This window comes from Eulemur rufifrons, chromosome 21, assembly GCF_041146395.1.
Source record: "Eulemur rufifrons isolate Redbay chromosome 21, OSU_ERuf_1, whole genome shotgun sequence".
NCBI lineage: Eukaryota > Metazoa > Chordata > Mammalia > Primates > Lemuridae > Eulemur > Eulemur rufifrons.
Genome location: NC_091003.1, coordinates 5,853,547 through 5,878,689, shown reverse-complemented (window position 1 = coordinate 5,878,689; position 25,143 = coordinate 5,853,547). Strand labels below are relative to the sequence as shown.

The 25,143-nt window shown below is 45.2% G+C and overlaps 2 protein-coding genes and 1 non-coding gene across 4 annotated transcripts in view; all 3 read left to right on the top strand.

Annotated features, from left to right (window-relative positions):
• PSMD9 (proteasome 26S subunit, non-ATPase 9) lies at positions 1-21,677 on the top strand. 2 transcript variants are annotated; one of them, XM_069497632.1, is made up of 6 exons: positions 1-221; positions 3,898-4,000; positions 7,253-7,464; positions 9,130-9,231; positions 19,893-19,981; positions 20,306-21,677. In XM_069497632.1, exons 1-6 carry the CDS (start codon positions 84-86, stop codon positions 20,331-20,333), a joined length of 672 nt encoding a protein of 223 aa, XP_069353733.1. In that variant the 5' UTR covers positions 1-83; the 3' UTR covers positions 20,334-21,677. The 2 variants fall into 2 exon arrangements, with proteins under 2 accessions (XP_069353733.1, XP_069353734.1); XM_069497633.1 differs by lacking the exons at positions 3,898-4,000; positions 7,253-7,464.
• LOC138402004 (U7 small nuclear RNA) lies at positions 12,813-12,874 on the top strand. The gene has a single exon (XR_011236595.1). It is a non-coding gene; the product is annotated as a U7 small nuclear RNA (small nuclear RNA).
• A 2,865-nt stretch (positions 21,678-24,542) lies between the features above and the next one.
• The window catches only part of CFAP251 (cilia and flagella associated protein 251), a 63,603-nt gene continuing 63,002 nt past the window's right edge, over positions 24,543-25,143 (top strand). The window contains exons 1-2 of the mRNA XM_069496822.1: positions 24,543-24,678; positions 24,763-24,800. Coding sequence (XP_069352923.1) covers positions 24,543-24,678; positions 24,763-24,800 — 174 coding nt within the window. The remainder of the gene's footprint in view (positions 24,679-24,762; positions 24,801-25,143) is intronic.

Here is a 25,143-nt window from a genome sequence, read left to right as displayed (position 1 = left end):
CATGGGCGGAGCCGTAGCCCCAGTCTCCTCAGGCGTCCACAGCCGAGGAGCCTGGCGTCCGGGACCGCGGGCTGCCGTCCACCATGTCTGACACGGAAGATGGGCCCAGCGGAGGTTCCTTGAAGGCCGGCGCGGTGACTGTCAGCGACGTCCAGGAGCTGATGCGGCGCAAGGAGGAGATCGAGGCGCAGATCCAGGCCAATTATGACGTGCTGGAGAGCGTGAGTGTGGGCTCGGGCCTCCGGGGCGGGGATGGTGGGCGCCCCAAGGCCTCCTGACCTGGTGCCCCGACCCGGCGCTCCGACCCGGGAGGACTGGGAGGCGGGAGCGGCCTCTGCTTGGGCGCTTAGCTATGGCTCTCTCTCCCCGGGAGGCCCAAGGCGCCGCAACTGCGGCCTCTGTCGGCAGCAAGAAGTTCAGGCAAAGAACGTTAACAGCTGAGGACGGTTAGTACCGTGTTGCTGTCTAGCAAGTCGTCGTGGAGACTTTGCGGGGCGCTAGGCGCTGTTTGAAGTGCAGGACGTTGGTTAGCTCATTTAATCCTCGCAACGACCCTTTGAGGTGGATGCTGGTATTTTCTCCATTTTAGGGGAAGAGGAAACTGAGTTGTTACTTAAACCTGCGTAAGGTCACAGGGGTAGTATGTTTGCAGAGGCAGAGTGATAATCACCACTATCATGGGTCCTTATTGAAGGTTTACCAGGTGTCGTCTGCTTTACTACCTACTTTACATCAAAACTTCTCAGACTTAAGTGTGTATGTGAATCACCTGGGGAATCTTATTAAAATGCACATTCTGACTGAGGTGGGAGAGCAGATTCTCTCAGCTCCCAGCGATGCTGATGCTAGTGGTCTAAGGACCGTTATTTGAGTGACAAGTAAGGCTCATTATCTTTACGGTATAAGGGAGAAACGGGAGGCCGGGAGTGGGGCAAACCCTTGCCTAGGGTCAGGTAGTTAGGAAGTAGAAGCAGTGAGTTTGGTTCCCAGGTCTGTCTGGCTCCAAAACTGATACAATTTTTCTTATGCCAGCTAGTGGAAAACCACAAATCAATTTGCAGAGGAAGAGTAAATTAATTACACCCAATTAATGGTGGGTGGGATGGAATACATATGAGGCTAGGGAACCATTTTACAGGGTTCCGACTATATACCTGAAGGGTGCTGGTGGGATATGTGTGTGTGTGTGTGTGTGTGTGTGTGTGTGTTTTATAATGAATCCTCACAACAACTCTGTGAAGTTAGTATGTGCCCCTGAAGCTCAGAAAGGGGAGGTCACAAAGTGGGATTCAGACTTCAGGGCTGTTATATCCAGAACTTGTGCTTTCAAGCAAGTTACCAGCAATTTCTCAAACTTTAGTTACTTTTCTACCACAAGCAGGATGTTGTATCCCTTGATGGTTTTCCTTAAGTTGAACCATTTTTACTTACATAAATTTATTTTAAAGGGAAATTTTGCAGCTCTACTACATATGGGAAATTAGAATCTCTCCCCTTAAATAGAAGGTAAAAATGCTTCTCAAGGTGATTCAGTATGTTGATTGCTTCTAGCTAGTTACTATTGCTTGTTGAAGACTTTTAGCCTTAAGTCTTGCTCTGTTCTTCTTTTTTTTTTTTTTTTTAAATGGTGCAGGGTGTGGTGGCACAGGCCTGTACTCTCAGCACTTTGGGGTGCCAAGGCAGGAGATTTGCTTGAGGCCTGGAGTTAGAGTCTAGCCTGGGCATCATAGCGAGACCCTGTCTCTAAAAAAAAAAAAAAATAAAAAGGAATGAAGTGTTAATACATACTATACACATGAATAATTCTTGAACACATTATGCTAAGTGAAAGAAGTTAGTCACAAAGGATCGCATATTCCCTAATTCTGTTTAAATGAAATGTCCAGAATAGGCCATAGAGACAGTGGTTGCCAGGAGATGAGGGGAGAGGGAAAATGGGAGTGATTGCTAATCGGTCTGAGGTTTCTTTTTGGGTGGTGATGAAAATATACTAAAATTGATTGTGGAAATGGTTATACAACTCTGTAAATAGACTAAAACTCTTTGAATTGTACACTTGAAATGTGTCAATATTGTATGGTATGTGAATTATATCTCAATAAAACTTTAAAAAATGGAGAGTCCCAGAGACAGCAAGTAATCTAGGGGTGTCATAAAGACCAGCACCAAATGGAGAGTTTTTTCTTGATTATTGAAGGATCGAAGAGAATTGGAAAAGGAATACATATTTTAGATTCAGTTGTTTAATGCCGTGCATGTGAATAGCCAGTGGTATGGGGCCCACCCTTTGGGAAGCAGTATCTTACATGGTATTAATTCTCGGAGGCTAGTGAGCTCTTAGTCTCTGTGGAAAGGCAGGAGGCAGCTATAGGTGTTTGGGCCCTGGTATGTTTCTGCAGTATCTATAGAGAGTCCTGTGTTAGGGAGACAGGTTTGGGTGTAACCTAGAGGCTTCTAGAAAGGAAGGGAAAAAGTGAATGTGTACACTGGGCAGGTTGTCTCTGTACTGACTAATAATTACAACCACCATTTATTACTTTCTGTGCTTAATAGTTTCCTAGGGTCACCGTAACAAATTACCACAAAGTTGGTGGCTTAAAACAACAGGAATTTATTCTCTCCTAGTTCTGGAGGCCAGAAGTCTGAGATCAAGGTGTCACCGTGGTTAGCTCCTGGAGACTGTGAGGGAGAATCTGTTCCATGCTTCTCACCCAGTGTCTGGTGCTGCTGGCAGTCCTTGGCTTGTAGCTGTATAACTTGAATCTCCGCCTCCATCTTCACATGGCCTTTCTGTGTCCCTGTGTTCCAAATCTCCCCCTGCCTTTCTTTTACAAGGATACCAGTCACTGGATGATCTTGTCTTGAGATCCTTAACTTAATTACATCTACAAAGACCCCTTTTCCAAATAAAATCAAAACCTGTTCACAGGTTCTGGGGGTTAAGACGTGGATATAGCTTTTTGGGGGCTACTTTTCAACCCATTGCACCATCTGTGTGCCTGGCACTGTGCTAAGTACTCTATGTAGGTGAATTCGTTGGTTCTTGCATGAGGTAGGAAGGGAGGTGAGTGCTACTGTCCGCATTTCATAATTGAGGAAGCTGAGGCTTAGAGAGAAGGTCTTAGCCAAGGGTGCCCAGTTTGTACATGGCAGAATTGGATTCACATCAAAAATCTAACCAACTGCAAAGCCCCTGCCCTATACCATTCGACATATTGCCTTGCTTTTATGTACCATCTTCTGACTTATGTCTTTAAAGTGTTAAGTTAAAACAAATGTATTGTTTTGAATAGGGAACACATTCCCATGGTCAAAGCTGAAAACTTGCAAAAGAATGTAAAGCGAAAAGTCTCTCTCTCACCCCTGTCCCCTAGCCACCCAGTCCTCCCCAGAGGCAACAAGTAGTATCAGCATATCCTCCTGGGGATGAAGAGCTTCTTTGAAAGCCCTTTTAGATCTTTATATTTTCAGAAGACTCAAAATCTTGCCACAGCTGGGTGCTCCTTGGGGTTTTCACTCCCCTCCAGCTTCCAAGGCCACCAGCCAGGTGTTAGCTGCCCATGGGAAGGAGGGCTTGGAGGAGCTTAGGAAGAGACTGGGCTTGGGGATGATGCTCAAAGGAGTCATTATTTTTTTCTACACTGTTCTGATTTCAAAAAAGGAGAGCGTATTCATATATTACTTGTGCTATTAAAAATTAATATAAAAATTAGTGCCCATTTCAGAAGGTAGTTGTGAGGACGTGGGTAGAGCGCCTGGTCTGTGCTAAGTGATCAATATATGGTGATTTTCATTATTGTCACCTTTCTTATGACTTTGAAGGAAGAGGGTCTGGGGAAAGGCATCCTGAGGATGTTATACCTGTGAGATCTGTTTAACCCTGTTTCTTCCCTCCAGCAAAGAGGAATTGGGATGAATGAGCCACTGGTGGACTGTGAAGGCTACCCCCGGTCAGACGTGGACCTGTACCAAGTCCGCACTGCCAGGCACAACATCATCTGTGAGTGGCCCTGTTGGGGGATGGCCCTCTGCCATGTGGTGGGGTATGTTAAAGGCACATAAATGAAGTCACCAATGGTTGATGTTATCTGCCATCCTCTCTTCTGCCTTCTGCCTTGATGGGATTATCTCTTTGTTCCATCAACAGACTGAGAACCAAGGAAATAGGCTAGACTCTAGGATTGTATAATTCTGGTTTCTTCTTTTCTTTTCTTTCTTTCTTTTCTTTTTTTTTTGAGGCAGGGTCTCCCTCTGTTACCCAGGCTGGAGTGCAGTGGTGTCATTATAGCTCACTGCAGCCTCAAACTCCTGGGCTACAGCAAATCCCCTGCCTCAGCCACCAGAGTAGCTGGGACTACAGGAATGCGCCACCAGGCCTGGCTAATTTTTCTATTTTTTATAGAGACAGGGTCTTGCTATGTTGCTCAGACTGGTCTCCAATTCCTGGGCTCAAGTGATCCACCCACCTCTGCCTCCCAAAGTGTTGTGATTATAGGCATGAGCCACTGCACCCAGGGATTTCTGTTTTTTCCCCTCTTAGGCCCCTCTGCCTACAAAAATAGATAGGGAACGTACTCCACTGCAGGCATGTTGCTGTCCTAAATCTTTTGTGTGCTTATTTGTTTTTAAATAAGGAACTAGCAGAGAGTAGAGATTGGGTCGTGTATTCATTTTCTGTTTCTGCCATAGCAAATGACCACAGACTTAGTGGCTTAAACAACGCACATTCATTATCTAACAGTTCTGGAAGTGAGAAGTCTCACTGGACTAAAATCAAGGTGTCAGCAGGGCTGGTTCCTTCCGGAGGCTCTAGGGGAGAACCTGTTTCCTTGCCTCTTCTAGCTTCTGCATCTCTCCAGCCTCTGCTTCTGTTGTCACAGCTCTTGTTTTCATTCTCCTGCTTCCCTCTTTCACTTATAAAGGATCCCTGTGATGACATTGAGCCCACCTGGATAATCCAGGATCATCTCCCTATCTCAGGGTCCTTCACTTGATCACGTCTGCAGAGTCCCTTGTGCCATGTAAGGTCACATATTCACAGGTTCTGGGGACCAGGGCGTGGACATCTTTGGGGGCCATGATTCACCTTGCCAGCAATCTCTACCACAGAGTCCTCTTAGAAGGGAATTTATCACCTGTGTTTTTCACTTAATGACTTCTGTTTAATCTTTCTGAATCTTGACCCCGTCTGCAGCGTGTTTGGGTGTAAGGCCCTGCTTCTGAAACTGGGGACGACAACTTAGAGCATCATGTTTCCTTGAAGATTTTGGGAAAAGAAGTATTTCATTTTTACATTAAAGCAAATAGGAAGATACAGAGTAGGGGAAAACCATGTTAAGACAATCACGCTTGAGGGAAATTTGGGGCTTTTGGCTAAACCTCTAGCCTCTCCAGGGATGCAGCCCATTGGCTCCTGCAGTGAGGACTCGGGGTGAAATTTGAGAAGTGCCACCCTATAGTGCAAGGCAGGGCACTGGCTTTTGTTATCTCAAAATGGTTAGCCTGATGTTCCAACACTATTTGTTAAATAGTCCATTCTTTCCCCCTGAATTTGAAATGCTAGCAGCATTACGTATTGAGTTTTGCATCATGCTTAGGTCTATTTCTGGGCTTTTTATCTTCTTCCATTGATCTATTCTTTGGATGCTGATATCCCATCATCTTAATGACTTTATTACACATAAGAATCTGGTTGAACAATTCCTCCTTATTGGTCTTCTTTTGAAACACTGTTATCATAAGTTTATTTTATTTTTAAAAAGTAGACTTTATTTTTTTAGAACAGTTACAGATTTACATAAAAATTAGGGAAATAATACAGAAAGGTGCCTTGTACTCTGTACCCAGTTTCCTCTATTGTTAACAGCTTAAATTAGTATGGTATACTTGTCACAATTGCGAATTTGGTTTTTGAAATATACTGCTAAAACATTTCATCTCAGAAAAAAAAACTTTTGAATTTTTAATTAGAATTGTAATATATTATAAATAAAGTCATTTGTTCTATTATCCAACAGCTGTATATTGATTGAGTCCTTACGATGTGCCAGGCATTGCTGGAGATTCTAGGGACCCTTGTGGACCTTGTCACATGTGGGTTGCTTTTCTAGTCAGAGAGTTATCACATGCTGTCCACTGGCAGCATTTTAAATCTTCCTCCCTAGGTATATGTCTCCTCTTACTCAAATCTGGGATCTTTTCTTGTGTCTGCTCCTGTGGATTGAGTCCTTGAGTCCTGTTATGCCTGAGGGCCTCATCTATGTGCCAAAGTGACAGGGGCAGAGGAGCGAGGTCAGGTAGCCCAGCAGGCCCACAGTCGAAGGCCCTGGACCCATGGACGCTAGCCACGGACTGGCTGGCAGTGCTAGTCTGCTCGGGCTTTCTTGGAAACTCCTCAAAGGGGATTCTGTGAGTGACCAGCTAGAATAAAGATATGGACTTCAGAGCAGTAGGAAAGTTGTTTTTAGTTAAAAAAAAAAAAAAAAAAAGCTATCAGGTTGCCAGCTGCTGCGCTGGCCTGGCCTGCATACATGATCTGTTCACCTGGCATGGTGATTCACAACATTTTGAATTAGCTGTCAGTACTGAAAAATCAGAAGATTTCACCTAATGGCTCCCAATTTTCAGCTTTTCTAGAAAAATCAAAGATTTGGTGACACTGGCTCTCCCTTCCAAACTCCAGCAGTTGGCAAGAGCCCAACAGCAAGGTTCCCCTTTGGCTAACTCCCTGTTACTTCTTCTAGCCTGAGTGTCCCCAGCCAGGTTATACTAGGCTTATGCATCATTTTTTCTTCTAGAAGATCTAAGAGAAAAATGTGATCTTTCTTCTGCCTAGCCCACATCACTCATTTGCATGAGCACCGTGCTGGCCCCTTGTATGCATTTGAGTTCATGGCCATGGATTCGGCTGAACGGTACCGTCCTTCTGGTCACCTTTCAGGTCTCAGCTGAGACAACACTACCTTTGGGAACCTTCCCTAATCTCCTAGACTAGCAAGGTCAGGCTCCCCCGCTGGCTAGGCCTAACCACAGTCATCAGATGTCATCGTAATTACTTGTTCCATAGCTGCTCTCCTTGAGGGACTGCAAGCCATGAGGGTAGGTCCTCAGTCTTGGTCCCGGGTTTGTCTTTGGCCACTAGCCCTATGTCTGGCATGTCATAAGCTCTTGTTAAATATTCAGCAAATGAATATGGGAGTCTCGTGTCCTGAGCTATCTCCCTTGGCCTCTGACGTGGTGGTTCTCCTCCCAGGCTTGCAGAATGACCACAAGGCGGTGATGAAGCAGGTGGAGGAGGCTTTACACCAGCTGCACGCTCGTGACAAGCAGAAGCAGGCCCGGGACATGGCTGAAGCCCAGAAAGAGGCCATGAGCCACAAACTGGGGCAGAGTATGAGCTACGGCACTTCTCAGGGCTTCGCCAAAGTGAACAGCATCAGCCCCGGCTCCCCAGCAAGCACTGCGGTAATCCAGGGCCCTTTGCGGGGGGTGTGGGAAGACAGACCTGCTCTATCCATGCTGGAGCTCCAAGTTCAATTACTCATTCAGCAAACGCTGACCAAGGCCTGCTGCATAAACAGCCTTGCTCTGGTGGCCAGGGTTTTGGAGGGGGGTCAGCCTTGGCTGCTAACTACATGGCGGGGGGGGGGGTGCTGCTAACTACACGGGGGGGGGTTCAGAACTATTCTCAGCATCAGAAGATGCTAAATTTCCCAGGAGAGGGAAAGAGGATGTCTTTCTGGGGCTCATTTTAGCTGGGCACTGAATAATAAAATTGAGAATGATAATTGCTGCCGTTTGCACTAGGCACCCTGCCAAATGAGTTATGTATCTTACCTGGTATGTTTTAAAAAAAAGTAACAGCTTTATTGAGATATAATTCACATACCATAAAATTTACCCATTTGAAGTATGTATACAGTTCAGTGTCTTTCAGCATATTCACAGAGCTGTGCATCTGTCACCACAATCAACTTCAGAACATTTTCACTGTCCTAAAAAGAAACGCTGTACTGATTTGCCATCACCCCCCAGCCCCCCAGCCCCTGGCCCACTAATCTACTTTCTGTCTCTATGGATTTGCCCATTCTGGACATTTCCTATATATGATGTCACACAATATGTGGCCTTTTTTGTCTGGCTTCTTTCACTTAGCATTGTGTTTTCAAGGTTCGTCCATATCGTAGCACGAACTTTAGAACTTCATTCCTTTTTATGGCCAAATAATATTCCACAGCATGGCTATACTGTATTTTCTTTATCCATTTGCCAGGTAATGGACATTTGGATTATTTCCACTTTTTGACTATTATGAATAATGTTGCTGTGAACATTCTTGTGCAAGTTTTTTTGTGGACATGTATTTAAATTTAATCCCACAGCCACCCTCTGGGGTAGGTACTAATCTTGACCCTGTTTCACCCATGAGGAAAAGCCTCAAAGACCTGAAGTCACTTGTACCAGGATACGTATCTCCTAATGGGGAAATGGGTCCTAAATCCACGTCCTGTCAATCTTCTTTAATGATCACAAGACTGTAAGTTACACATAAACTCTGTTTTATTTACTACTGTGTCCACAACATCTAGCACAGTGCTAGTCACGCACGACAAATACTTGTTAAAGGGATCAGTGAGTGGTGGTCTGTGTCCTCCTTAGGACCTAGAATGAGAGGGTCACTCCAGTTTGGGTCAGCCTTGTGCCTGTGGCTGCTCATTTGGGGGCTTCTTGGACAAGTGTTTGTCTTGTCTCAGTTTTGACTGCTGAATAAAATGGTCCCAGACTGTCCTGCCTCTTCTTACCCTTGAACCTGGACCAGGGCCTCAGAGAGTAGCATCTGGCTTATCCCACATTCCTCAAGGCCTCCGCAACCACCAGCTGTCACACATGGGGCAGACCTGGCCACCTTTACTAGAATCTGCCCTAGAAGGAACCCGCAGGAGGAGGTGGCCCAATTATCCACTGCCCCGTCCTGCATGAAGTGTCTAAATCCCTGACCTCTCTGCTTCGAGCTTGCCCTGTAGAAAACAAGCTCTTGGCCTTGACATTAAATTGGGTATTGAAGGGTAAAGAACACCAGAAGCACATTAAATCTCTAGCCCGATTCTCCATTTTCTCTTCTCTCTTTAGGGTCTGCTAGTGGATGATGAAATTGTGGAGTTTGGCTCTGTCAACGCCGAAAACTTCCACTCACTGCAAAACATCAGCACTGTGGTGCAGCACAGCGAGGGGGTGAGTTGGGGGCTACCTGGTGCCTTCGTCTGTTCAGGCTGCTGTAACAGAACGCCATAGACTGGGTGGCTTATAAACAACAGAAATTCATTTCTCACAGTTCTGGAGGCTGGGAAATCTTAAGATCGAGGTGCTGGTATCTGCTTCCTAGTCCATAGGTGGTACCTTCTTGCTGTGTCATCTTGTGGCAGAAGAGGGGAAGGACTCCCAGGAGCCTCTTTTATAAGGGCACTAATTCCATCATGGGGGCTCCACCCTTGTGACCTAAGTGCTTCCCAGAGGCCCCACCCGCTAATACCATCACAATGGGGTTAGAGTTTCAACATATGAATTTGAGCAGGACACAAATGTTCAGATCATAGCGCTTGGCATCTGGCATAGTCAGGCACAAGTATACGTGACTGTTCACACTGGCATAAAATTGGAAATACCAAAATGTCCTCTGATAAGGCAGTGGACAGACCAACTGCACTGGTTAATATCCCCGGACTCGCTGGGGCCAGGGAAGGTTGCTGAGGCCTTTGCTGCCTTCTTAGTGCTATTCCTCAGCACAGTCCCCATTCAGGGCCTTTGCAGTTGCTGTCCCTTCTGCCTAGAATGCTTTTCCCTCTACCCCTGTCTTCTTTACACCAGTGACACCTCAGCGGGGCTTTTGCTAGCCACCCTAACTAAAACTCCCCTCTCCTGCTTCCTAATTCCTGTTTTCATTTAGCAGTGTTTCTTGGAGATCTTTTCATTTTGGTGCATACTTGTTCTTTTTCACTGCTGCATGGTTCTCTGTTGTGTGAAGAGAGTGTAGTTCGTCCACTGCCTTATCAGTGAACATTTTGGTGTTTGCAGTTTTATGCCAGTGTGAACGGTCGTGTCTACTTGCGAATGACTATGCACACAAGTGGGTGCTTCTCTAGGTAGTTACCAGAAAGTAGAATTACAGGCTCTAAGCTATGCAGGTTTAAAATTTTAATAGGTAGTTTGAAAAGCTTTTACTGATTTATACCCTGATAAACAGTATATGAGTAAACCGTATCAGTAGTACTCTGTAGTGTAGCTATGGTCAGGCCACTGTACTTCAGTGTGGGCAACAGAGGAGACCTTGTCTCAAGAAGTTCTTTTAGTTCTTTTACTGTTTTCTTTTTAGTTGTTCTTTAATCCCTCTGGAATTTATTTCTCTTATTTTTATAACAGTTTTATTGCTAACATATAATTCACATACCATACAATTCACCCATTTAAAGTGGTTTTTAGTAAAGTCATAGAATTGTGCAACTATCACCACAATCAATTTTAGGACATTTTCCTCACCTCAAAAAGAAACCCTGTACTCATTAGCAATCACTGTACCTCCCCACCCATTCCCTCTATACTCATCAGCCCCTCGTGACCACTGCTCTACTTTATGTCTCTGTGGATGGCTTATTCTGGACATTTCAGATAAATGGGATCTTTTGTGACTAACATCTTTCACTTAGCCTAATGTGTTCCAGGTTTATTCACGTAGTGTGTATCAGAACTTCACTCATTTTTAGGCAGAATAGTGTTCCATTTTATGAGGCCGGGCGCGGTGGCTTACACCTGTAATCCTAGCACTCTGGGAGGCCGAGGCAGGTGGATAGCTCAAGGTCAGGAGTTCGAGACCAGCCTGAGCAAGAGCGAGACCCCCGTCTCTACTAAAAATAGAAAGAAATTATCTGGCCAACTAAAATATATATAGAAAAAATTAGCTGGGCATGGTGGTGCATGCCTGTAGTCCCAGCTACCCGGGAGGCTGAGGCGGTAGGATCGTTTAAACCCAGGAGTTTGAGGTTGCTGTGAGCTGGGCTGATGCCATGGCACTCACTCTAGCCCGGGCAACAAAGCGAGACTCTGTCTCAAAAAAAAGAAAAAAGAATAATGTTCCATTTTATGGATATACCACATTTTATTTATCTCTTCATCAGTTGGTGGACATTTGGGTTTTTCCACTTTTTGGCTATTACTAATAATACTGTGATGAGCATCCATATAAAAGTCTTCATGTAGACATAATTTTTTCACTTCTCTTGCGTATATACCTCATCCGGAATTGATTTTTGTGAATGATGTGAGACAGGGCACCAAACTTAATTTCCTTAAATGGGTAGCAGTTGTGCTGGTACCACTTACTGAATAGTTCATGTTTTATCTACTAATTTAAATTGCCCCCTTTGTAACATGTCAAATTTCTGTATTAGTAGGAGTCTTTATTCTGTTCCATTGGTCTTTTGTTCTGAGCCTTTCTGGGGTTCTTTGGAAGGAATCCATGTGTTCCTTGTCAGCTTCCCTTTAAGTCCTTGCCATAAAGGATGTATGTGTTGTCTCTTGGTGAGTAAAAAAAATCATCCCAATCCCTGATCATCACCTAAATACAAATCTGGGAACGACACCAATTGGATATCAGACTGAGGTGGGGGGTGGGGGAGGGGATGGGGGTATGCCTACACAATGAGTGCATTGCGCACTGTTTGGGGATTGGTAACGCTTGAAGGTGCGGACTCAGGAAGAGGGGGTGGGGAAGGGAGGGATATATACCTACATGATGGGTGCAACGCACACTACCTGGGGAACAGACACTCCTGGAGCTCTGACTTGGGGGGAAAGGCGGTACAGGAGCAACGTATGTAACCTGCAATTCTGTATCCCCCATAACAAGATGAAATTAAAAAAAAAAAAAAAAAAAGGATGAAGTCTCAAATCGATGAGACTTTGCAAACGAGAGCTGATGGCAGTCTTTCAGAAATATTCCTGGAAATAGGAGTAGACATCTCCTCTTTATCCAGACTCAAAAGCATCAGTTGTCCTCCAATGACTCTAGTGACCTGGAATTTGTAGATTTTGAAGCTAGTGATTTAATGTGCTGCAGTTTCGTGTAACGTGAAAGTAATATTTTCAACCAAGTAATGTGCTTCAATCATTCACTCTGCCTCCTTCCATGAAAGAATTCTCCTCAGACAAGAGAATTTACTAGAAAAAAATCTTAGCCAATTAAATGTATACTTAAATAATAAAAAAAAAAAATCATCCCAAAACTTAGCAGCTTAAAGCAACAAACATTTATTATTTCTCATAGTTTCTAAGGGTCTGGCATCCAGCAGTGGCTTAGCTGGGAGGTTCTGGCTCAGGCTGTGTCATGAGGTTGCAGTCAAGATATTAGCAGGGCCTGCAGTCATCTGAAGGCCTGACCGAGGCTGGAAAACCTGCTGCCGATCACATGGATGTGGCAGGAGGCTTCAGTTCCTGGTCTTGTGGGTTCTCCATGGGCTTCCTGGGCGCCCTCCCAACATGGCAGCTGGCTTCCCCAGAGGCAGCAACCCAGGAAAGCAAGAAAGAGACAGCAGCGCCTTTCTGACCTAATTGCTGAAGACACACACTGTCATGTCTGCTTTATTCAGTGGAAGCGAGTCACTAAGTCCAGCCCATACTCAGGGAGGAGAATTAGGCTTCACCTCTTGAAGGGATAAATATCAAATAGTTCTTGGATGGATTCTCAAGCCACCATAATAGGTTTCTATTTTCTCTACTTGTTTGGTTACCACACATCTAGTCACTTCAAGTTGTTTATTTATTAGTGTTACAGCTCTTTTAGAATTTGTCTAGCAGGTTTTCCGGTCTTTACCGGAAACCCCCCCCCAAAAAAAAAAAGTTGTTTATTTATTTATTCATTCATTCATACATACATACATACAGAGTCTCACTCTGTTGCCTGGGCTAGAGTGCCATGGCATCAGCCTAGCTCACAGCAACCTCAAACTCCTGGGCTCAAGCAATTCTTCTGCCTCAGCCTCCCGAGTAGCTGGAACTACAGGCATGCGCCAACAAGGCCGGCTAATTTTTTCTATTTTTAGTTGTTTGGCTAATTTCTTTCTATTTTTAGTAGAGACAGGGTCTCACTGTTGCTCAGGCTGGTCTCAAACTTCTGAGCTCAAGTGATCCTCCTGCCTTGGCCTCCCAGAGTGCTAGGATTACAGGCGTGAGCCACCACGCCCTGCCAGGCTTTTTATTTTGTTGCCATTGCTCATCTTTGTATCCCCCCTACCCATTTTGTTTCTTGATCTTTGTGGCTTCATCCCTTTGCTGTCCCTGTGTTGTTCCATCAGCATTTCAGTGAGGTGTCCGGAGGTGGCGCAGAGGTAGGTTCATTGTGTCATGTTCATCCAAAGTCTCTATTTTTCATCCTTTTCCCCCAGCACGCTCATGTGTCACAATTTACTCATTTCTCTTGTGTGCCTTGATGCATCTACTTTTAAACTTTGCAGTTGTCTGGGCTCATTATTACAGGTTTATTTGTAAATATATCTCTTTTTTAAATTCTGGAAGAGGAAATACACACGTGGGGTAAAAAGAGACCGAAAGAACATACAGCAGAAAGTTCTTCCCTCCAAGCTCATTTCCTCTCCTCCAGAGGCAGCCACTTTCTTGCTGTGTGTCCTTCCAGAAAGTCTGCTCGTGCACCAGTGCAAAGAGTTGCTGGTTGTTTTATTAAGGTATAATTTACCTACAGCAAGATCCACCCTTTTTAGCAGACAGTCCTGCGAGCTCTGACAGATGTGTATAGTGTGTCATTGCCCCCACGATGAAGATGACAGCAGTTCCATCACCCCCTGAAATTGCCTCACATCTTTCTGTAGTTAACCCCTGCCCCCAACTTCACCCCCAAACACCGTCTATCTCCATCCCCGTAGTTTTACCTTTTCCAGAATGTCATAGAAACAGAAACTGCCTTCTGAGACTGACCTTGTTCACTCAGCGTAATAGAGTCTGAAGTTCTTCCACGTTGTTGCATGTATCTGTAATTCGTTCCTTTTTACTGCTGAGTGGCACTGCGCTGTGTAGGTATCCCACAGATTGTTTATCTATTTTCCAGTGAGGGACGTTTATACTGTTTCCAGTTTTTGGTGATTACTGATAATAGCTACTTACATCTGTCACTCCCTAACTGGAAGTGTGTAGTGGCCCTTGTTATCTAGTATAGCTGATAATAGCTACTGGTTTTGTTTTTTTTGTTTTTTTTGTTTTTTTTGAGACAGAGTCTCTCTCTATTGCCCAGGCTAGAGTGAGTGCCGTGGCGTCAGCCTAGCTCACAGCAACCTCAAACTCCTGAGCTCAAGGGATCCTCCTGTCTCAGCCTCCCGAGTAGCTGGGACTACAGGCATGCGCCACCATGCCCGGCTAATTTTTTCTATATATAATTTTAGCTGTCCATATAATTTCTTTCTATTTTTAGTAGAGATGGGGTCTCGCTCTTGCTCAGGCTGGTCTCAAACTCCTGAGCTCAAACGATCCGCCCACCTCGGCCTCCCAGAGTGCTAGGATTACAGGCGTGAGCCACCGCGCCCGGCCGTAAGCTACTGGTTTTTAATCTGTCTTTTCTAGTTAAATATATTTCTCAGCTGCTTTGCAGGTCTATAAAGCAGTCATTCAACATTTTTAAGCAAACAGAGACTTTTCTTCATAGGAAATTGCATGGGGAATTCCAAGATATCCGGCAGATGAAAGCTGATATCTGGTCTGGGGGGAGCAGGTTGTGTGCTGTGAGGCCCAGTCTGCCTGGCCTGAACTTCACACCCTCGGGGGACCTAGGGGTCCTCTTGGAACCAGAACCCAGCTTGAGAAGCAAGGATCTGGGTTCCCATTGTCTGTTTTGTGAGTTAAAAAAAAAAAAACCAAAAAAAAAAACCCATAGTATTCTATTGTGAGACATTTAGGTAGTTTCCAGTTTTATGGAGATTAACACTCATGTAGATAAATCTGTGTTTCTTTAACTTTCTAAAGGTGGAGTTTCTGGATCAAATGCATATATTTTCAGGAGAAAAAATGTTAATTTAAAATAAATATTGTCTTTATTATAAAAACAATGTATATTTTATTTAGCCACAGAAAAGAATGAAGCACTGATACATACTGTGAACCTTGCCAACATTATGCTAAGTCAAAGAAGCCAGACACTAAAGGTGACATATATGATTCGATTTATATAAAATTGTCCAAAAGGCAAATCCACAGAGACAGAGAGTTGATTAATGGTGGTTGCCAGGGACTTACGGGGAGCAGGGGGAGAATGGGAAGTGAGTGCTGATGGACAGATTTCGTTTTGGGTGACGAAAATGTTCTGGAATTAGATAGTGGTGGTGGTTGTATATACTAAATATACCAAACACGAGGGCTGTCCGGGAAGTTTCCAGCCATTGTTAACACAACGAGAACAGTTACATGGCTGGATACTTTCCAGACAGCCCTCTTATATTAAAGTCTGAATATACTAAACCTCACCTAATTGTATACTTTAAAATGGTGAATTTTATTGTATGTGAGTTATATCTCAATAATAAATATAATGTGTATTTATCCTTAAAAAATATCACGTAGTGCAAAAGTATTTAAAAATAAATACTGTGTCTCTCTCCCTCCCTTAGTGCCTTTCACTGCTTATGCTGGGTCCTGGGCCAGGTCCTGGGGCTGTAGCAGGGACTGAAACAGACAAACAGGGTCTTTGCCTTGGGAGCACTTTGGTGGGGGAGACGGGTATTAATCAGAGGTATGTCATTATACACTGACGAGCATTGTGGAAAGAAAGTGCGAGAGGGTTCAGAGAGTAAATAACAGGTTCTGACTTAGCTTGGGATTGAAGGAAAGTGTCCCTGAGGGTGTGACCCTTAGGTGCATATAGAAGTTTCTGGGGACTTTGGGGGAGCCTGGGGGGGAGAAGAGCCTTCAAAGCACGTTCATAGGCCCTAGGTGGGAGGGTCAAAGAACTCCAAGGTGGGTGGTTGGGGCCCAGAGCAGGGGAGATTGGGGAGAAGGGAAGGAGGCAAGGCCAGGCCTGTGGTCCTAGGAAAGATTTTGTTCTCGTTTGCTGAGGAGCCGTGGGGAGCCACTGCATACTTCCAGTCCGGGAGTGACAGATGTAAGAAGCTTTGTGCCTTGCAGATTTCTCCGCATGCTCAGTAGAGAACAGGTTGGAGGGATGACACAGTGTTAGCAGCCCTGTCAAGAGATGGTGGTGGCTTTGACCAAAGGGGTGGAGATGGCAGGAAGTGGGCAAATCAGAGAGACGTTAGGACGTAAAATAGATAGGCCTTAACCTGACCGAGCGCGTCAAGGGTGGCCTCTGGGAACTGGAAGCACACGAGTGTATCCCTCACGTTTTCTGGGTGTGGGTGCGGAGGTCGGCAACAATTGCTTTTTGACAAGACACAAACAAGGCCTGGTCCACATACTGCTCTGGAGTTCCCCCTTCCTCGGAGGGAGTTCCATGTCAGTACATACAGACCTCCGTGCTTTTTAATGATCCCACCATGCTCCACGGCTCGGTTCACCGTCTTTTATTCAACCAGCTCCCCATACTGGTCATTTAGGCTGTTTCCAGTGTCTGACCATTACAAACAATGGTGTGGTGAGTATCCTTGCCTGTGGTGGGAGAGTCTGTGTCATAAATCCAGAAGTGGGATTGCTGGGTTAAGGGCAGTGCACATGTGCAGATTTGGTAGGTGTTGCCAGGGTTCCAAGAAGCTTGCGCTGGTTCACATTCTCTCAGGTAGCGTACGGAAGTGCTTGTCTTTACCCCTCCCCAACTGTGGTATTGTCAGAAAATGGCATCTTGTTGGGTTTTTCTCCCTCATGCTTTATTTTATCTTAAGATTCAGATATTACATTGATAGATCTGCGATAATTTTTTGTGGTAAAATATACATAATATAGAATTGACCATTTTAACCATTTTGAAGTGTACAGTTCAGTGGCTTTAAGTACATTCTCATTGTTCTGCAAACATCACCACCATCCATCTCCAGAACTCTTCCACCCTCCCAAACTGAAGGCCTGTCTCCACCAAACATTAACTCTCCGCTCTCCTCCCCTAGCTCCTGGAACCCACCATTCTACTTTCAGTCTCTATGAATTTGACTACTCTAGGGACCTCATCTAAGTGGAATTATACATACTGTATGAATTTTGTGTCTGGCTTATTTCACATAGCATAATGTCCTCAGGGTTCATCCATGTTATAGCATGTGTCAGAAATTCCTTTTTAAGGCTGAATAATATTCCACTGTTAGGTATATATCACATTTTATTTATCCATTCATCAGTTGATAGATACATGGGTTTACATGGGTTGCTTCCAGCTTTTTGTTATTGTGAATAATGCTGCTGTGTATATGGTTGTACAAATATATGTTTGAGTCCCTGCTTTAATTTCTTTGCATATGTACCCAGAAATTTAATTGCTGGGTCATATGGTAATTCTCCATTTAAGTTTTGGAGGAACCACCATACTGTTTTCCGCAGTTGCCATACCATTTTACATTCCTCCCAGCATTGCACAAGGAATTCCAGTTTCCCTGCATCCTTGCCAACACTTATTGTTTTCTGTCTTTTTAATAACAGCCATCCTAATGCGTATGTAGGGGTATCGCATTGTGGTTTTGATTTGCATTTCTTTTGTGATCAGTGATGTGGAACATCTCTTCATGTGCCTTTTGGTCATTTGTATATCTTCTTTGGAGAAATGGCTATTCAAGTCCTTTGCTCATTTTTTAATCAGGTTGTTTGTTTTTTTGTTGTTGACCTGTCAGAGTGATTTTGAAATATCTCCTCCCATTCTGTGGATTGTGTTTCTATTAATAGTGTCCTTTGATGCATAAAAGTTTTAGATTTTGATGGCATCTTATTTTAATTTATAATTTTGTTTGGTATGTTTTCCCCCTCACTTTAATTTTTTTAATTAAAGAAAGTAATACATACACATAGATAAAAAAATTAATGATACAGAAATATATAAAAGTAATTGAGGCTGGGCACAGTGGCTCACGCCTGTAATCCTAGCACTCTGGGAGGCCAAGGCAGGAGGATTGCTTAAGATCAGGAGTTCAAGACTAGCCTGAGCAAGAGCGAGACCCCGTCTCTACTAAAAATAGAAAAAAAAATTAGCCAGTCTACTAAAAATAGAAACAAAAAATTAGCTGGGCATGGCGGCTCACGCCTGTAGTCCCAGCTACTCGGGAGGCCGAGGCAGGAGGATCACTTGAGCCCAGGAGTGTGAGGTTGCTGTGAGCTAGGCTGATGCCACAGCACTCACTCTAGCCCGGGTAAGAAAGTGAGACTCTGTCTCAAAAAAAACCCAGTAATTGAGGCCTGCGCAGGCCCCAGCCTGGCTGTGGGCTGGGGCTGCTATCTGCCTCATAAAGCAAAGTGGAGGGTTTGTCTTCTGAGAAGATAAAATCATTTTCTCTTCTGAAGAAACCTCCTACATAGTTGGTGTTGCCATTTGCCAGGAACAGGAGGGCAGAGATTGAGACCTCATGAGTCTGGGTTTTCAGTTGAGGCTGAGAGAAGTTACCTCCAGAACTCGTCACTGTTAACTCAGCCTGGGCTGCATGACAGTCACAGAAGTGGATTCCTTAATAATAAAAAACATATGGCCAGATGCAGTGGCTCACATCTGTAATCCTGACACTCTGGGAGGCCGAGGGAGGAGGATCACTTGAGTCCAGAGTTCGAGACCACCAGACTGAGCAAGAAGGAGGCCCTGTCTCTACAAAAAATAGAAAAAAATAATTAGCTAGGCTTGGTGTCATGCGACCGTAGTTCCAGCTACTTGGGAGACTGAGGCAGGAGGATCCCTTGAGCCCAGGATTTGGAGGTTGCAGTGAGCTATGAGCCTGGGTGACAGAGCAAGACTCTGTCTCAGAAAACCTAAAAAACAAAACAAAAAAAAATACAGTCTGCCCCCTCTCCAAAAGTAAATATCTTCCTCTTCTCTTACTACAAACTACTGACATTTCTCTCTCAAAGTAACAACTCTTAACAGGCTTTTTTTATATACTCTTCCAGAAAACTTTGCACAAAGCAACACATATGTCCTTTTAGAAAATATAATCAAATGGGTTCATACATTGCTGGTTTTGTTTTTGTTTTGTTTTTACAAACACTTCATTCACTGTACTGTATTTGAACAATATCTTATTGATGGACGTTTTGGGCATTTTCAGTTTTTGAATTTATAAATAGTCCTAGAATGAATACTTCATTTGTATGTCATCTTGTACTTTTGTAAAATGTATTGGTTTTTGTTTGTTTGTTTGTTTGTTTGAGATGGAGTCTTGCTCTGTCACCCTGGGTAGAGTGCAGTGGCATCCTCATAGCTCACTGCAACCTCCAACCTGAGCTCAAGCAATCCTTCTGCCTCAGGCTCCTGAGTAGCTGGGACTACAGGCATGTGCCACCATGCCTGGCTAATTTTTTTTTTTTTTTCTATTTTTGGTAGAGATGGGGTCTCGCTCTTGCTCAGGCTGGTCTTGAACTCCTGACCTCAAGTGAAACTCCCGCCTTGGCCTCCCAAAATGTTAGGATTACAGGCATGAGCCACTAAGCCTGGCCTTGTAAAATTTTTTCTTATATGCACTTTTTAAGGATATTTTTTTGGGGAGAGGGGGGACATGTTTTTCTCTAGGAAGACGATGCCAATTTGCAACATCACCGGCTGCCCCAAGAGTGCCACATCCCCCACACTCTTGCCAAGCAGGGTTATGCTTAAAATAAAAATCTTTTACAATTTGATGGGTGAAAAATGCTATCTGAGCATTTTAGCCTGAATCTCTTTGAGTACTAACGGAGTTGAGTTTGAAATGATCCTACTTACTTTTCAGAAGTCCCTGAATGTGATGGTGATCCGCAGGGGAGAGAAACACCAGCTTAGACTTGTTCCAACACGCTGGGCAGGAAAAGGACTGCTGGGGTAAAGTATCTGTTTCCATTCCTTCACATTGGAGCATCATTTGAGTGTGTGTTAGATGTGAAGCTGGAGGCGAAAGCTAGGGGGACATTAGAGACTCCCCAGAGTGTGTAGGAACTGGTGGTAAGTGCTCGTGATAGGAATGAGACTGCAGGTCTAGAGGCCGAGGGAGCCCCAGTGTCTCTCCTAAGAGCCTCTCTGGTTCTTTAATGGGCACTTGCTTAAAAGAATGAAAGAATGTAGATGAAAAGCCAGAAGGACCCACCCTCTGACCTTCCTGAATGGAGCCACCACATTTATGCCATTCCTTTTCTTATTTTCTTCCAGCTGCAACATTATTCCTCTGCAAAGATGACTGTCCCTGGGAAACATTAACAGGAAAGCATCTTCCCTTGCCCTGGACTTGGGTCTAGTGGAGATTTCCTCATTCTCTCCTTTCCCTGAAGCATAAGGATCTGGAAGAGGCCAGAAGCCTGAACTTCTAGGTGGTGGAAACGCTGTGGCCCACCGTGTAATCTCTCTGGATTAAGGCATTGTTAAAAACTTGATTTGTGTTTAGCATCTTTCGAAAATTAGGCCCTGGCCCTAAATGGGAATTCTCTGGCTTGTGGGCACGTGGGTGGGAGTTATTCTGGCAGGTGCTGATATAACTATTCTTTTAGGGTTTTGTTTTATTTTGTTCAAGTAAACACAGTTTTACAGTGCTGATATGACCAAGTTATCACCCCAACTGAATTTCTGAACCTCTCAGACCAAAGCTTAGACAGAACATCCTCATAGAAAATTGGGCTACACAAGCAAGCAACTGTGCTGAAGTCAAGATTTGACCAACTTCTGTCTTTGCACTGAAGCACTGCTGCTGTGGCTACAGAAATTGCTAAACAATTCCATGCACCCTCAGCAGTTGGGCCCTTAGGGCCCCCAGTAGCTCCGTTTGGAGAAAGAGCAAATCCAGGAGGCTCCTGTGTAGCCCAGCGTGGTGTTGGCACCTTCTCAGTAACCCACCAGAGGGCAGCAAGCTGCTTTCATTTCTTTCACTTCTGGAATAAAAAGCACTGCAGATTAGCTTCTAATTTGACTTTCTATTATTGAACCCCCTGGCCATGCCCCGAGAGCAGCACTATCTTGTAAACTGCTAAGGTGTGCCTAACATTGCTGGTGGGGACTCGCAGTGTTTGCAGATCAGACCTCTTGAAAATGCTTATTCCTTCTTCCTTTTATTTTCTCTCTCTCTTAGGATGTTGAAATGGGTCTCAGTGATTCCTACTGATGCTGTGTCTGCATTTCTTCCTCTCTTCATAGTATCACAGTGTTTATTTCCCCAGTTCTTGCACACCACTTTCTGTTTTGGAGGAGGTCTGGCACGTTCTGCCCAGCAAGCTTGTGTTCCTTGGGATTGGATTTGCTCTGGTTAGGTGCAGATTCCAGCCGGCCCTGATGGGAGTCAGTATTGGTGTGTGCTTCCAGCTGTGGGTTCTCATGCTCAACTTGAAAGCCTTCCTGTGGAGCGTCTTCCCTCAAAGTGTGTATTCCAGCCATACAGCCATGTGTATTCCCCTCTTGTAGCCACAGACTTGCTGTGGTTACCAATGTTTACTGTTTAAATTGCATGTTCTAATTCCGAGTGTTTTCCAATCTCTTTTTATAAGTCTCAGACTATAATAAACACAGCTTGCACCACCCAGTTTATCCCTTTTTTAAATTTCGAGATGTATGCGTATTAATCAACTTCCCATCATTGAGGCATGGTGGTGGGGATAGGGAGAATGGTTTGCATTCTTCTAAAATGATAGCAGCGAAGAATGTTCTGCATGGCTGCCTCTGGCTGGCTTCCTGCAGGCCTCTCTGTGAAAACCTCAGGATGGCCACCTGTTGTGGTCTTCTGTGGGATTCTATTAGCTGAGAGTCACTTTGAACGGGGAATGATCCTAATAGATTTACCCAAACTGGTTTTTCAGAAATGCTTTGTGATAAGAAGAGCAAGATAATGTAATCTATATAATATTTAATCCCAGCTAGCTAAAATTCTCTATCCAGCATGTGGTGCCCTGGCGAGGGGGCAGGCAGGACAGATGTGTATTGCATGTACGATACCTGGAAATTTAGTTTGCTTTTGGACAAGAGAATTTTATCAAAGAATTGATACTTCTTCACTTAACCTTGCCAAGCCTTCGGAAAATCAAAATCGCCAGTATTGGCCGCTGCAGCTTCTCAGGGGATGGCGCCATGGGAAGGTGAAGGATAGTTTGAGAGGAGGAAAGGATGAGATGAAGACGAGGAAAGCCATTTTCCTCGCGCGGTGCCTCTGCCCCGGCGACCAGCAGGGGGCGCGCCAGCCACGCTCCCGGCCTCTTTCTGGGCACGTGACCCCCGTTCCGACCTGTAGCTTTACGGCCCGTCGCCCCGGCAGCTGCGATTGCCATGGGGACGGGGCTTGCTGGCAACCGTAACTAGGGAGTTTGTGGAGGAGAAGGTAGAGGCAGCTGGAGGACCAGCAGGTCGCTGAGGGGTCCAGGCGGCGGGACGACTCCGGCCGTTTGGGGACGGGAGTGGGCGCTTTCTGTAAGTCCGGGGCAGAGGCCACGGGGCCCGGGCGGGGGTCCCTGGCCTGGCGGAGCTGGTGCCTCGTGGGGGGCGCACACGCCACTCGGCCGGGCCTGGGGCGGCGCCGGGGAGACCTGAGCTGGAGGAAGAGGCCGCACCCGGACTTTCTGTTCCCCAGAGACCCACAGACCTGCCACCCCAGCCCTAAAGCCGCTGCGGCTCACCCGGGCCTTGAACCCGTACCGTCAAAATGCCCTGGCAAAGTTTGGGTCGGTTGGAAGAGGCTCGCGGGTAACAGCCCTGGACTTGAATCCACAGCAGTCTTTTTTTTTTGTTGTTGAGACAGAGTCTCACTTTGTTGCCCAGGCTAGAGTGAGTGCCGTGGCGTCAGCCTAGCTCACAGCAACCTCAAACTCCTGGGCTTAAGCGATCCTACTGCCTCAGCCTCCCGAGTAGCTGGGACTACAGGCATGCGCCACTATGCCCGGCTAATTTTTTCTATATAGATTTTTAGGTGTCCATATAATGTCTTTCTATTTTTAGTAGAGACGGGGTCTCGCTCAGGCTGGTCTCGAACTCCTGACCTTGAGCAATCTACCCGCCTCGGCCTCCCAGAGTGCTAGGATTACAGGCGTGAGCCACCGCGCCCGGCCCACAGCAGTCATTTTTCACATGGAGGAACTAAGTGTCAGCTGTTACTTACCAGCTGTGTCATCTTGAATACGTCACTTCACCTCTCAGAGCCTCAAACTCTTTTCTGTATTTGTTTATATTTTTGCCAGCAATGGAGTTGAGGAACTGATACACTGAGTACTAAGAAAGAGAAATGAAGAAATAGAAATACCTTATTTACCCTGTACTTTTTGAGACTGTGTTTTCAAGGAGTTAATTTCTCTTATTCTAATGCCACTGAAAATTTGGGGATTTTTTTGTTCTGGGTCCAAATTTTCAGGGATAAACTGTCCATCCTTCTTGTTTTCCTAGTTCATACTCTTTGTTTGATGTAAGGAATAAATGAGAGAGTATGTCAAAAAGGCTATAAAACTGTTAATTTCTCTGTGAATTAGGGTTGCTTCTACCTCCATGGTAACTGTTGCTACCATTTCCAGACACTATGTGCTGGAACTGTGTTGAGCACTTTACATGTGTTATTTAATCTTCACGACAATCTTAGAATTTAGGATTATCATATTTATTTTGCCTGTGGGCAAATGACGACTCTGAGGGGTAAAATGACTTGCCCACGGTCACAGAGCAAGTGAGTGGTAGAATGGGATTCAATGCTAGGATAAGCTTACTGCAAAGCTTATCCTAGCATCACTAAGCTGTACTGTTTCTTCTCTTATTCCTCGTGTTAAAATTGTTGCTAATGCCTGGGTTGTGCATTTTGCTGCTGTGGGAATATAAATATATTTAAAATGAGTTAGATGGCCCTAAGGTCATTCCTAGAGAGATGAGAGGTCCTGGGATCAATATTTTTAAGATTTGGCCGGGCGCGGTGGCTCACGCCTGTAATCCTAGCACTCTGGGAGGCCGAGGCGGGTGGATCGCTCAAGGTCAGGAGTTCGAGACCAGCCTGAGCGAGACCCCGTCTCTACTAAAAATAGAAAGACATTATATGGTCAACTAAAAATCTATATAGAAAAAATTAGCCGGGCATGGTGGCGCATGCCTGTAGTCCCAGCTACTCGGGAGGCTGAGGCAGTAGGATCGCTTAAGCCCAGGAGTCTGAGGTTGCTGTGAGCTAAGCTGATGCCACGGCACTCACTCTAGCCTGGGCAACAAAGTGAGACTCTGTCTCAACAAAAAAAAAAAAAAAAAAAAAAAAAAAAAAATTTTTAAGATTTGGGCCAGGCTTTCCCACAAATATGACATTCTTTTTATTCTTGTGGGAAGGAGCCAGAGCTGGTCTTGCACATTTCATCAATAAGTTAGTGCATCAGGAAATCAAAATGGGACACAGAGGGACCTGCTGATTATTATGATCAAAATTTTTCTAGAGGAAACTCCGCAGAGAAAAATGTCAGATGCAGAAGAAACCCCCCAAGAAAAAACAGAAGAAAATGGAGAAACAGAAGTGGAAGAAGACAATAATCCAAATTATAAAGAAGAAAATATACAACAGGAATCAAAAGAAGATGACACATTACCATGGATTGATTCTCAGGATGGGGAGGAGGGAGAGAGAGAGGAGGAGGAGAGGGGGGGAGAGGAGATGAAAGGGGAGAAGTGGGAGGAGGGAGAGAAAAAGGAGGAGGAGAGGAAGGAGGAGGAGGGGGTGGAGGAAGGGGAGGGGAAGGAGGAAGGGGAGGGGAAGGAGGAGGAAGGGGAAGGGGAGGGAAAGGAGGAGGAAGGGGAAGGGGAGGAAGGAGAAGGGGAAGGGGAGGTAGGAGAGGGGGAAGAGGAGGAGGAGGGGGAAGAGGAGGACGAGGGGAAGGAGGAGGAGGAAGGGGAGGGGGAGGAGGAGGAAGGGGAGGGGGAGGAGGAGGAAGGGGAGGGGGAGGAGGAAGGGGAGGGGGAGGAGGAGGGGGAAGAGGAAGGGGAGGAGGAGGAAGGGGAGGAGGAGGAGGAGGAGGAAGGGGAAGGGGAGGAGGAGGAAGGGGAGGGGGAAGAGGAGGAGG